General features: G+C 39.1%; 3 protein-coding genes across 5 annotated transcripts in view; all 3 read left to right on the top strand.

Moving 5' to 3' along the window:
* Positions 1–13,768, top strand: part of rps2 (ribosomal protein S2) — a 371,318-nt gene that overhangs the window by 337,542 nt on the left and 20,008 nt on the right. The gene's annotated exons all lie outside the window — the stretch shown is intronic.
* gid4 (GID complex subunit 4 homolog) lies at positions 1,007–5,227 on the top strand. Its single transcript, XM_075453748.1, has 6 exons — positions 1,007–1,407; positions 1,853–1,912; positions 2,592–2,699; positions 3,049–3,150; positions 3,236–3,366; positions 3,469–5,227. Exons 1-6 carry the CDS (start codon positions 1,183–1,185, stop codon positions 3,530–3,532), a joined length of 690 nt encoding a protein of 229 aa, XP_075309863.1. The 5' UTR covers positions 1,007–1,182; the 3' UTR covers positions 3,533–5,227.
* noxo1a (NADPH oxidase organizer 1a) lies at positions 7,602–12,974 on the top strand. Of its 2 annotated transcripts, XM_075453747.1 has the most exons (8): positions 7,604–7,764; positions 7,846–7,926; positions 8,008–8,080; positions 8,165–8,348; positions 9,878–10,068; positions 10,143–10,262; positions 10,393–10,510; positions 11,901–12,974. In XM_075453747.1, exons 1-8 carry the CDS (start codon positions 7,699–7,701, stop codon positions 12,637–12,639), a joined length of 1,572 nt encoding a protein of 523 aa, XP_075309862.1. In that variant the 5' UTR covers positions 7,604–7,698; the 3' UTR covers positions 12,640–12,974. The 2 variants fall into 2 exon arrangements, with proteins under 2 accessions (XP_075309861.1, XP_075309862.1); XM_075453746.1 differs by having other exon boundaries at positions 7,602–7,764; positions 8,008–8,348.

The raw sequence follows: 13,768 nt of genomic DNA, 5'->3' as shown, positions 1-13,768 counted from the left end.
TGTACCGCAATTTAAAATTAAAGTGGGGAAAAGGGTAAGTGATGGAGTATCAGTATATACTGGAGAAATGATTGCGGTACTTTTAGCAGTTCAATGGATAGAAGAGGTTAAACCATTAAAGTCAATTATATGTTCAGATTCAAGTTCTTCATTAGTTAGTATTCAAAATAGTAAGTCAGAAAGTAGACCAGATATATTAATAGAAATAGAACAAACACTATATAGAATTAGTATGATGGGGATTATAGTTCATTTTATATGGGTACCAGCGCATTATGGAGTTGAGGGAAATGAAATGGCAGATAGAATGGCAAAACAGAGTGTAAAAAGAGTAATGATTGATATTAATGTAAGAATGAGTGTAAAAGAGGTAAAGGGTATTATAAAACAAAAAATGGAAGAGAGATGGCAAAAGGTATGGGAGGAAGAAAGAAAAGGACGTTGGTTGTTTAAAATACAAAGGAAAATAGGGAAAATGAGAAGAACAGAAAGAAGTAGGAGAGAGGAGATCATTATAACAAGACTTAGAATTGGACATAATGGATTAAATAAAAACTTATATATGATAGGAAAACATCAATCAGGGAAATGTGAGTGTGGGGAAGATGAGACAATAGAACATGTTATGGTATATTGTAGGAAGTATCAGGTTCAGAGAAATAATTTAATTAGAAAGCTTAGTAGGATGAAAATGAAATTAGATATGGTAGATTTATTGCAAAAAGAATCAGGAAACAGATGTTATCAGGAAATTTTTTATTATTTAAAACGGTGTAGGTTATATAATAGAATATAGTACAGATAAAGTATATAAATGAGGGTATATGAGTAGGGAGTATGTAAAAGTGTAGGCATAAATAGATATATGGGCGTATAGATGAGTGTTGACGTATAGGTATGTATAGGTATATATATATATATATATATATATATATATATATATATATATATGGAAATAGATAAATGTCATGTGATCCACACTCCATATCAGTAGGTGGCGGTAATGCTACTAAAAGTTGTTTGCCAACCGCCAATATAAAATCCGAAAGAGAGAGAGAACCCATGGACCGGTTATACATTTGAGCAAACTTTTGGGCCTCGGGGACTTTTTTTCTGCCGGTTTAAGCTCCTTTGACAGTACCCTTTCTGAGCCCTGCTGTGGTGTGTTCAGTCTCAAAGTTCATGACGGTTGCTGACGGTGATTCTTTCGCGCTCATCATGCCTGTCCGAGCAGAGTGCCGCTGTACAACCGGCACGGCCTGCCCATCCACGGCCTGTCTTGTTCCCCCGGCGCCGATCAACACCTACCAGCCGGGGGTGGCCACTTCACTACTGTACAGTGGCTCACAGTTTCGGGGATACCAGAGGAGCAAAGGCAACTCCTACGACGTCGAGGTTGTTTTGCAGGTAATTTGTCTTTGACAGACACGAGTGTTATTATGTTGTTTATTATTATTGATATTGAAATTATATGCAAAGTTAGCTCATCAGTAGCCCTGGTTGCTAACTTGCTAAATGTTAGGTACTTCAGCTGTTTTTGGTTGTGCTACAATACAACAACGTCACCTTTTTGTATTTGGACTTAATATCCGATATTAACTCATTGGTCATCAGTTGTTTGCAACTCAAATTGTCTCCTAACATGTTTTGACTTTGTGCAACAAGCGACCTAAACGACATTAAAACTATAATAGCCACAAGTGTTGATTTTTATGGGGAATGTCAGCAGACTTGCCAACATGAAATATAATGCTTGACTGCTAGTCCGCTCAGAGGTTTATATCTTATGCATTTGTGATTTCAGGCCTGAGATGCATAGATAAGTGTACCATAATCTGTTTGTCTTGGACAGCATGTGACTGTGGAGGACTCATATTTGTGTGGATACCTGAAGATCAAAGGCCTGACTGAGGTGAGCCTTGCAACTAGGTCAGCTGTAGTAAGGCTGGCGTTTATGCTGTAAAGACTAACCACAAACTTGTTTCCACTTGCTTGATGCCAGTAGAATCAAGAAAATTCCAGTTTTGGATCAATTTAAGGCCAGCATTAGCAGCCTCTCGCAGTTTGGCTTAAGTGTGTCAACTGTATACCCATTACGTTATGCAACATGTGGAAGGAAAAAGGTCAGCAGGTCCAAAAGTAAATGTTGGCTGTGGAGAAGCAGAATGAAATATGAGCAGTCAGGTTCTGTGTATGTCTGTGAGTAGTGAGTCATATAATGTCAAAAACAGGTAGTCTCTCTTTTACTGTATTGTCTATATATTTGTGTTTATGTAAGTGCATCATGTTGTTGGGAAATGTTGTAAGGGGTGAGTAGATCTAAGTGCTAACTGTTTGATGTGCAGCACAAGGGATGCCGTGCAGTTCATTATTGTACAGGCAAATCCCGATGTCCAAAGATAGTTATGACTTTAATGTTTTTCATAAGGGTTTCTTCATCTTCCCGTCTAAACAATGTACAAGTCACAGGACACCTGGGAGTCAGAGCACTCATCGTGCTGCACACTTGAGGATTTATGCTGTACTGATTTGGTATGGAAGCAGACCTTCGCTCCATCTTTCCTTCATCATTTTTTTTTTCTGTGCGGTAGGAGTATCCAACTCTTACAACGTTCTTTGTTGGTGAAATTATCAGCCGCAGGAGGCCTTTTTTAACTAGAAAGTGGGACGCGGATGAGGACGTGGACAGAAAGCACTGGGTATGTCCTCCCAATTTTACATCAGTTACTTAGTTTTGTTGCCAGAAGACTTTTTATGATAAGGAGCTCATCAAAGGATCTATTATCTAACTGCTTTACAGACACTTTGCACGACAAATTAAAGTGTGTAAATGGTACGTTTTGTTTATTTATTTATTTTTTTTTATCCTAAAGACGTTTGGTAGCAAGAGAATGCCAGGACAAACTCTAGTGATTTTGTTAAGAGAAAATGGCATTGCAAAACAAATATTTCAGCCTGGAACGATGAAATAAAATCATTTATATGGCAGATGATTGGCTCAATTAAATCAAACATAGCGTTCCTAACTCCTTTGTGTTCTTTCACCAGGGGAAATTTCAGGCTTTTTACAAATATGCCAAAAACTTTAACTCGGACGATTTTGACTACAAGGCGCTGGAAAACAGTGATTATATCTTCATGAGGTGGAAGGTCTGTGTATTATCAAACTGGCCATTTTACTTTCTCTGTTCTTGAATGGTCAAGCTTTAACTTCACTTCTTCTCTGGATTCTCAGGAGCAGTTTTTAGTTCCAGACCACACTATCAAAGACATCAGCGGTGCATCCTTCGCAGGCTTCTACTACATCTGCTTCCAGAAGTCTACAGCCACTATTGAGGGGTACTATTACCACAGGAGCTCAGAGTGGTAATTACAGGCATCAAGATCACATTTCACTGACAAAGTTAATGGATTTTTTTAAGACGCATTCATCGTGCATGTTGCATTCTCTTTTATGTACTTACGCAGGTACCAGTCTCTAAGCCTGAACCATATTCAAGAGCACAGTATGCCTATCTATGAATTTCGGTGACACAAAGGACTTCTGTTTGAAGTAAAGGACGGTTTCACGCTGTCCTGCTCTTAACTGGGACAGGAACAATGGAGAGCCCTTTAATGCCACAACATTGGAGGTGACACTCTTGTGCCAAGCTGCAGGAAAGAAGGCACAGATGAAGAGTGAGGAAGACAAAGATCAGGGAGACGTGGACGGTTCTGCTGCAGAGCTGACGTTTGAAATTTTAATTTGTCCTTTTTTCGGCTCGTTTTTATTTCAATTCACCTCTTTGCACTCGCGTAATCTGTCCCACGTGCATTTGGACATCAAAATAAATTCAGGTTTTATTTTCGGGGGAGGCTTAACATTGCCTTTCAGTTAAGGGGTCACAAAGGTGAGAGTATTGTTGTGAAACGAATTTAGTTTAGTAAAGATGAAGATATTTCTCCTACGTTTAATCTAGAAAGGAAAAAAAAAAAGAAATCTTTGCAATATCGGTTTGATTCCTCATTGTGATTACTTCTGGGTTTATTGCCTAAAGATTGCAAGAATAGAGCATAGGCAGGAGTCAACTTTTCATGCTAAATCTACAGGACGTGTGCAATCTGTTGATCAGGGATGGCATGCTTGTTTGTTGTTTTTAAACCAATGTGCAATTGGTAACTGAAAAGGCCTCCAGCTGGACTTGGCTCTGAAAACAGGTTGATCTGTATCAAACAGCCGGTCTTCTCCAAGCTGCAGCATCCTCAGAGATCCTCAGTGTTGGGCATGGCCTCAGCAATGTTTTTTTTTTTTTTTTTCTTTTTCTATGCAAGCCAAAGATAACTACCAGGAAGAATTTGTTAAGCCTCCAAAATGTTTATTTTAGTAGAATTCTGACTCCTAATTGATTTTGAAATGTAGGGTCTTTAATAAATTGTAAGATAACTTATTTCCGAAAATGTAGACCTGAAGAACAACGAGTTTTCTGGGTGTGGCTCGAGGAGTTGGAAAAGGCAACTTGAGATGTAACGCAACAAAAGCGAAAATGAATATTTTCTTTTGACAAAACACGCAAAACCTACAGTGTGCGCTTTGCTCAGCGTAGACTATGTTGTAAAAAAAAAAAAAAAGAACAAAAAAAGCAGCGTTTACATGAAAGGGATTGAGAAAGAGTTGAACCTCCTTTGATGCTATAGGAAAAGAGCCTGTTGCCTTACAATTTTTAAATGTTTGTTAAGTTTTGGGCGGTTTTTTGTTGTGTTTTTTCTTTTTTAAGATGAATGGGTTCGGCTGGTCTTTTATTTTATATAAATCAAAAGAAAATATTTCTATGTTTGAGAGAAAATGTTTTTCGCCAACATGTTAGGATTCCTCAAGTGTTGCTGAGCGTGTTGGATGTAAACTTTGTCCTTAGGAAAAGTGCATGTTCTCCTGCTGCTGCTGCTGCTGCTGCTCTCTGTCGCTTACTGACTGGGTTTAATGGGTTGATGTGGGGAGACGTGTTGGCGCTGTCGTTTTTTTTAATCCGAGCAAGTGGACGTCGCAATCCTAAGAATAATTGTTTTCCTTTTTTTTTTTTTTTTTTTAATTAATCTCGTAACAAAGGAGGGAATTGTGCAATCCGAGAAGCAAATGTTCATTGAGGATTGTATGATTTAAAGGCTTGACTGAGTCGCTCTAATTTGAAAAAGATTTATTATAATTCTATCAAGAAATTATGTGAGGAAAAATAAAGATAATTATTTCATACGTGTGTGTTCTCGGGAAGTCATTTTGTTGTACATGTCCTACTCTTTAAGTTCATCACTTTCCGTTAGGAACCTCTGGATCTTAACTGCAGAATTCAGAAGTTTGGAAAAAATGCGAATAAACTAATTATAAAACATCGTACAACTCTTAAAGCAAGGGAATATTTTAATGAATGTCCAAAGTTATTAAACAACTGTATTAAAGTCTTTCCTAAAGTGAAATGGGAAAAAAAAAAAAACTACAACCCAGTTCTTGGCACCTTTTGGGAATATTCACGACATGTTTGTGGTCGACATGCTTCTTGCATCGTCACTGCCTCTCTTCCATTTGCTGTAGCTTGACCAGTTTAAAATAGTCCATATTTACAGTTTCAGTTGTCTGAAGCTCTTGAAAAGTCTTTGCTTTCCCATTGAGCGCCATGGCTTGAAGGCATTTCTACAATGTTGTGACGGTAAGTTTACGTTCTGAGCACATAAAGCAGGAATTTCAATCATAGCGGTGTTAATAATTGTAGTACAATTTGCATTTTTCTTTTATCACACTTAATTAAAGCTGCATGTTGGCTGTTGCTCAGTAACTTCAGAGGTGTGCTGCAATAGATCTAGTTCATTTTTAACTATGAAGATGTCTGACTTTATTTTTACTTGACATTCAACAATGCCATTCATTCTCATCGGCACTGTGGTCAGAACACTCTGTAGTTCAGCTGACAAACAATACAGCAGCCAGCACTAGATGTCAGTGGCTGCCCATCAAAAGCAAACTCCTTTTCACCTATGATCATATGCCAGGTTTAAGTCGAAAGGTTTTTGGCAACACTGCAGTTTAGCTGTACAAAATAAACAAGCATACAGACAAGCCCTGAATACATTCATAGCCTAACTAAATGGTAGCACCATGTTTGAAATAACTGCAATTCTCCTCCGCCCTTCTTTCCATTTGATCAGCTTGAATTTAATGTCATTTGTAGGTTTTAACGATTCCAATTTATCAGCCGAAGTTATTTATTTGTGTTTTAAGCTCTGAAAACTAGGAAGTTATATAAAATGTTTTACATTTATATAAAGTTTGAATCTGGTAAATGTGGCCTTTTCTTTTAAATATTTGGGGAACAAATATTCTTTCTTTTTTTAGGTGAGTGGTTACTAACAGGCTGATTACAGCCTCGAAACGACACAAACACAAGCAAATGGTCAATAAGTGTGGTCATGTTTGGCTTACGTGCTCCAGCTAGGATACCTGACTGAATAGAGAAGAAAAAGTTATCTTTACGGGAAAAAAAAGAGTTGTTGAAATACTTTGTGGGACAACTTCCTTGTCTGGCTTTAACAATGGTGGCTGTTTATGTGAGTCCAAGGCCAAAGGATTTTCCTATTAATCCCTCTTATGAATCCTGTTGATTACTGCACTTTGGCTCTGATGAGTAGAAAAGAAACGAATAGCATATTGCATACCCAGGATTATCATTTTTGTAAAACAGAAAATGTACCGTAGCACTTGAGTCAATTAGAAAAATAAATAAAAATGAAGCAACCCTGAAAAACAAACACGTTGATTTAAGTTGAAAAAGCTGACTGGAAGAAAAACCTCCAGCCAAGCTCTTTGTAAAATGATCAATTTAATTAGAAATACGTGTTTTATTGTGTCTGTACTCGGAGCTGCTTCAGAGGCTGCTAATTCAAAAATATTCTTTCAAGACAGTGTCAAATTAGTCTTCATCCACCTGTTTGTTATAGAAATGGATGTGTTCAAAAAAACCGGATTGCTTGAGAAACATTCACTGGAATCTTTCTTCCTGTAACAGAGAGAAAATGAAGTGGTCCTGTCACAGTTTCTCAACTTGAGTATCACTAGTTAGTCATTTGTATTTTGTCTGTGTTATTTAATCTTTTTGTTGTCTTATTTAGATTTCAAAACAGAATGGAAAAAAAATCCAGGTATGTTCCCTCCATCTATCAAGAATGCTTGAGCTTTGGAAGAGGTGACTCTCTCCAGTCTCACTACCAACCTGTTGACAGCTTTCAATAATAGGAGCACCTGCAATACTTCAGCTCCATTTCAGCTCTGTTGCAACACAAGCCTCCTGTCAAGAAAAAAAAAGACATTTATCTCTGATGTTGGCAACTGGAGTTTTTGTGAGCAAAGCCAAAAAAATATTCTCTCAGATCCTGAAAAGTACAATCCAGTTTTTCAGTCCTAATGGCTTCGCCTTTTTGTGTCATTTGATCGTATCGTGTTACAGTTCCATACCTGCATGCTTTGGAGCAATGCAGGAATTTCCTCTTTGTGAACAGTCACAGATTTTCCATCTCTAAAGTGACTACGTGAGTCCAAAGCCACGCCTTTTCTTCAGTGGAGGAAATATAAATTCACCAGCAAAACCTTCGCTGCTTCAGTCCCAAAATCAGAGCGAAACTGAGAAGCTCGAGTTGCAGCTCACGTCTGGACTGAACACCCCTTTGCCTGGCGTCATGGAGCCGGAGCGTTTTCCCATCGGTGTCCGTCTACTTGGAGTGCTGCACAAGGAGAAGAGCAAAGTAAGGACGGATGGAGATTTTACCCCTTTCTGAACTACTGTAAGTGAACCAGGTTTTGACCTCTGTGTTCCCTTCTTCCAGATGTACATGACCTCTGTGCTTTGGTCGGACCAGAATGACATTGTGGTTTACAGAAGCTTTGATGAGTTCAAGAAAATGCACGTGAGTATAAAACAGTGGCATTCATGCCTTGTTTTGGATGCAAATGACCTTTGTTTAGTAAAAAAAATGTATTCACCACAGAATCAACTGAAGAAAGCATTCCCATCTACGAGTAAAGTGAAAAAATCGGACAGAATCCTTCCTAAATTTCGAGGTAATTGTGAGTTACTAAATATGAAATCCAATGTCCAGTTGCACACCGACTGCATTCAGTTCAACACGTTCTGTGGGCTTTTAGGCAATAAGATGAAGCAGAAGGGCCGTGGGAAGGGACCTACCAAGTCACTGGTGCACCTCAAAGGTTTGCAGAAATATTGTAGTGAACTTCTGAGCTGCGATCCACGCGTCCCACAGTCTTCAGACCTCATTATGTTCTTCCAACCTAAAAACCAAGACCTTGACCCACAGTTTGTCAAAAACAGGTAAGATGAACATTTCTTCCCAATAAATCACACAGCCTCTGCAGGTGCAGGAGCTCTCTAAAGGTCATTCTGACCATCCACACTTAAAATCTGCTAGATCATGTGTTAAAGTCTGTTAAACTTGCATAAAAAAAGAGATACAAACACTGCACTTACTGTTACATCCATATTTACTTATCAGAGCTCACTGTTGACACAAAATTGCATTTATAGTCATGTGAAGGCAAGTACACCCTTTTTCTAGGCTAAGCTTTTGTGTGTCAGGACATATGTAAATAAATAGTGTCAATAGACCAGTTGGTAGGTCTTAAAAGTAGTTAAATACAACCTCAGATGAACAACAACACATGACATAATACACTGTATCTGACAACAAAATGAGCCAAAGTGTAGAAGCGTTGTGTGAAAAAATAAGTACACCCCATGTTTCAGTTGCTTGAACCACCTTTGACATTTTCTGTATGATGTTATTAGTCTGTCTAATTATTGGGGTGGGGGGTGGGGGGGGGTGGGGGGGGGGGGTGTTAAAGTCCTACCATGGCAACTTAACCTGGCTAAGGTCTGGACTTGGACCGGACCATTACAACACCTGAGTTCATTTCTTTTTCAGCAACTCTGTTGTGGATTTGCTGCTGTCTGTTGGGACATATTTCCTGTTGATTGGCCTGGTTTCAGTCAACAGGGCCTCACATTTGACTCGAGAATACTTTGGTAAACAGAGGAGTTCATGATTGGCTCAATGACTCTAAGGTGGTCAGGTCCTGTGTCTGCAAAAACAAGCCCAAATCACTACCCCTCCACTGCCATGCTTGGCAGTTACTATGAGGTGTTTGCCATGATATGCTGTATTTGGTTTTCACCAAATGAGGTGCTGTGCATTATGGCCAAATATCTTCACCAAAGGACATTGTTCCAGAAGTCTTGTAGTTTGTTCAGGTGTAACTTTATGAATCTATGCTGTGCGAGAAGAATCTTTCTCCTGCAACTCTTTCAAACAAGCCATATGTGATCAGTCTTTTTCTAATTGTGCTGTCATCAACCTTTAACATGCAAGAGTCTGACATGCAGCTGTGGGTTAGTTTTAACAGGTCAGGCACTGCAATGCAATCCAGAACATACCTTATTTTTAGGCCTGTTAAGAACCAGATTTTGTGACAAATATAATGTCAAAATAATAGAATTGAAAGACGGTGTACTTTCTCTTTCACCTGACTGCATATAATTCAGGATCCCTCGCTGCATTAGGCTTTGAGGCTTGATTATAAGCTTCTACATTACATCCATAAAATCTATCCAAGCTCGGTTAAGAGCCTAATTTAAAGAGGCTCAAAGATTCAAAGATTAATTTCAATCTGTCTTCAGATCTGATCAGGGAAGCTTGCAAGGACAGTGTTAAACTTGTTTTTCCAGACAGGTGGGAACGCCGCCAGCCTCTAAATGAGCAGCCTAAGACCTCAACAAACTGAGCAGACGGAAGATAATTCAACAGTCTGGCTTTTGACATGTTTTTTTTTACTGATTTACCTCAGCATTACAATCATGCTCTCGGAGGATGAGATTACGAGCAACGGAGGACGTGTCGAGGCTGGTAACGTCACCCAGCCATTTGTCACGGAGACGTACAGATGCGTGGCCCCATATGAGACGAAAGACACCAAGAACAAGCCCTTCAAAGTGGCCGTTGATGAAATAGTGGATGTGCTCATCAAAGACAAAGCAGGTGAGTGAACACGTGCACAGCATTGTTAACAGACCCAAAAGGACTCAGTTTAATGCCTGACTGTGTTGGTTCAGGATGGTGGCTTGTAGAAAATGAGAGCAAGCAGATGGCCTGGTTCCCTGCACCCTACTTGGAGAAGGTAGATGAGGATGAGGATGAGGATGAGGATGAGCTAGACTGGACTGCAGGAAGAGGTATTCATATGGCTACAATTTCCCAGAAACACTTGTACAGGCTTAAAATTTTGCTTCTACACTTTTTTTACCTTGGTGAATGTCAGGTGAAGGCACGACATGATTATAAAAGTTAATATGCCACCCACAGGAATGTTGTACACTGCAGTCAAGTCCTACAAATCCACCAAAGATGATGAGATAACCGTGAACATGGGTACAGTGGTGGAGGTCATGCAGAACTCTGACAACGGCTGGTGGCTCATCAGGTAAAGATCTGACCAGGGCTTAAATGTTTACACTAGGATTCTTTATTGTAAAATGGTTTTAGCAAGATAAACCTATTGTCTTGCATTCCCTTTGGCAGCATTTTCCAATGTCATGAAGCTGTGCTTCCTGTTGAATAAGTGCCAGAACCTTTGTGCCATGTGGAGGCCATTAGCTTGATTTCTGTCACAGCAGCAGCTATTATGTTGTTTTTTAAAAAACCTAAAATGCTTCTTTGTTAAGTACACGTACACATGCTTTTATCTAATTTTTCCAACCTCACCATTAGAAGAAATACTTAATGCAATGCTTCCAGGAAGCTAAACTCCTGCAGTGCGGCAACATACCCGAGTGTGCAGAAGTGCTCAGAGGCATTTCTTAAGGAAAGGTTTTTGTAGCGTGAAAATCACTGAGTAAGACTGAAAAGTTTGAGACTGGATCAAGAAATGCCTGAGTAGTCATTTTTTTCATGTTTTACCAAAACATGAAGTGAGTGGGACTCTTGATAGAGCACACAGATGGCCTGCGCTGGATCCCAAATGACCTGACATCTCTTGAAGAGTTTTATATGAAACGATGATCAAAGATCCATATATTTCAGCGCTTACCTAATCAGCAAAGGCCTCAAAGCACAAATGTGAGATTTACCACCAATAAATATATATATATATATATATATATATATATATATATATATATATATATATATTTATTTATATATATATATATATATATTTATATATATATATATATATATATATTTATATATATATATATATATATATTTATATATATATATATATATTTATATATATATTTATATATATATATATATATATATATTTATATATATATATATATATATATATATATATATATATATTAACATGAAGGTAAATCAATAATTTATAATTAAAACAGAAGGCTTTTAGTCTCAAAGGGTTTTTGTTTTCAAGTTTTTGGTTTGTTCAGGCTGATAGAGGTTTCAGGGGACAGTTCTAAGTTTTAAAGTTTTACAAGACTTTGTAAAACAAAGCGTTAGGTAATACTGGGTTCAGAGAAAGCTGAGATTCTTCTTTTTTTTTTTTCTTTTGCCGTTTAGTTACCTAATTATTCTGTGCTTTAACATTCCCCCTGAGAAAGACTAAATTCATGTTTCCGTTGCTTGGCACTCAGGTAAAAGATGCAGTTTGAACAAAGATCATTGTAATTTCCCCAACAAAATGGTTAAGCCTGATGAACCTTATTTGCGTGACATGGACTGAATACTGTCAAATGGCCTTTAAATTGTATTAAAGCATGTATGTGGATATACATAAAGAAATTGCTTCTTGATATCTCAAGTTTTAAATCATTGCCAATTTTCATGTCCGTATGCTTGTCTTTTGACAGATACAAAGGAAAAACGGGTTACGTCCCTGCCATGTGCCTGCAGCCCTACAACCATCCTCATGTTCACATGTCATTCCAGAGTCAACATTTGCAGAACTTCTCCCCCTTCCTGTCTCCTGCGAGCTTGCAACAGCAGTCCCAGCACAGCCGCTCCCAAGGAAATCTGCTGCAACTTCCACCCGTCAGGTCTTCTTCACCCAACCCCACCCAGGCAGAGAGGACCCAGAGGTCCCACTCTCTGACTGACTTGTTCGAAGCTCCTCAGGTACAACCTTCACGAAGGAGCCTTGCCTCTGCTACAAACGATGCCACCCCAACTGCCCCTGCAAAGCAAGCTCCTCTCCCTGCTATCATGGTGAAGATGAATGAAGATAGGGAACAGAGTGGCAGTACACTGACAACAGTGACTGAGGAAAGCTTCGGCAGCGACAGCTTCAGTGATGAGTTCAGCTCTTCCTCTGATGAATCATCCCTCAACCTGAGCTCCAGTGCCAATGATGAACAGCTGAGCCGCAGCCGCACGCCTCCTCCCACCGCAGCCAACTACCTCAGCCCAACAAGCATCACGGAGGGGAAATTACTCCCCAGTGTCTCTGATCCCAACCTCTACAAGGGACCCACGGCACCCATGGTGCCACCCAGACCACGAACCCAGGATATCCTCACCCGTTGTAGCACCGTCACCCGCAAGAATGCAGCCAAAGTACCGCCCACACAAACTGAAATAAGTAGTCAATGAGGTTTTAACGACAAATTAGCATTTTTATTATTTAACCAACTCGCAATTTAGGCAATAGAGATTTTTTTCCTAATTAATTAATTACGTCATTCTTACGTTCTATAACATGAACAAATTATTACATGTTAGTAATTATTTGATCAATAGTTTTCCTTTAAGTAATCAAGGAACAAAATATGTTGTTGATAACTCATCTTTTCTGTATTGGACTTATTTTCCATACTGGAAATGCCTTATATGCATACACACTGTGTCTTGTGTGCATACAGAAGTTGATCAGTGGATCAGATTACAAAATCTACTTTTTATTAATAAAACTAATATATACTCCAGAATCTGACTGTGGGATTTCTATGCTTACTTTATTTGATCATGTCATACCCAAAATTTTGTAAGCAGGGCTAGAGTTAAAAGATTCATTCAATTCTCAGAGGGGATAAAAACAGACTTGTGAAGTTAAAAGTGAAGAAGCTGAGCTTGAAGGCTCCTCGCTTTTGGTCCCTGAAATCGGTCAAATTCTTGTCATATTTTCTACATTTCCCCAAAATGCAGCTATAAAACCTTCAGGCTGCATTTGTATCTGGTATAAGTTCTCTGATGTTTCGTTTGCAACACGGCTGAAATAGCCTGAAGAAAACCCATAAAAAAATATATAGTTTTTTGACCAGATATCTCCATCTCAAAAGTCACATTGTAATATGACTTTGCTGCGAGAAATAGCATTTCATTTGCCAGTTATTGTCAACTCATCAAGAACAAAAGAAAGATCAAGCTGCCATCTTCAGCTAAAGATACAGACTTCAAAGATCTTACCTTAAAGCTATGGTAGGTAATCCTAGAGAGCTAGCAAGAGAGCTAGCAAGATTCGAAAGTGTCCCCTCCTCTAAGCTCCACCCCCCCCTCCCCATTCCGTCAGTGCTTCATCCAAAGCCGGTAGAACCGCATGCGCACACGGAGCAGGGAGCCGACAGAGGGGGGCGTAGGCAGAAAGCAGAGGCATCTGATTGGTTTTTGTAGGCGCTCCAATCCGAGATCAGCGGGACGCTGATCTCGGATTGGTCAGCTTTTTCTCAGTCCTGCAGCTGCCACAGAGGTCTGATTATTTTCGTCCCTTTTTCTAAATACATCT

This window comes from Odontesthes bonariensis, chromosome 21, assembly GCF_027942865.1.
Source record: "Odontesthes bonariensis isolate fOdoBon6 chromosome 21, fOdoBon6.hap1, whole genome shotgun sequence".
NCBI lineage: Eukaryota > Metazoa > Chordata > Actinopteri > Atheriniformes > Atherinopsidae > Odontesthes > Odontesthes bonariensis.
The sequence above is the reverse complement of the archived record's forward strand: the minus strand, read 5'-3'. Positions and strand labels throughout refer to the sequence as shown.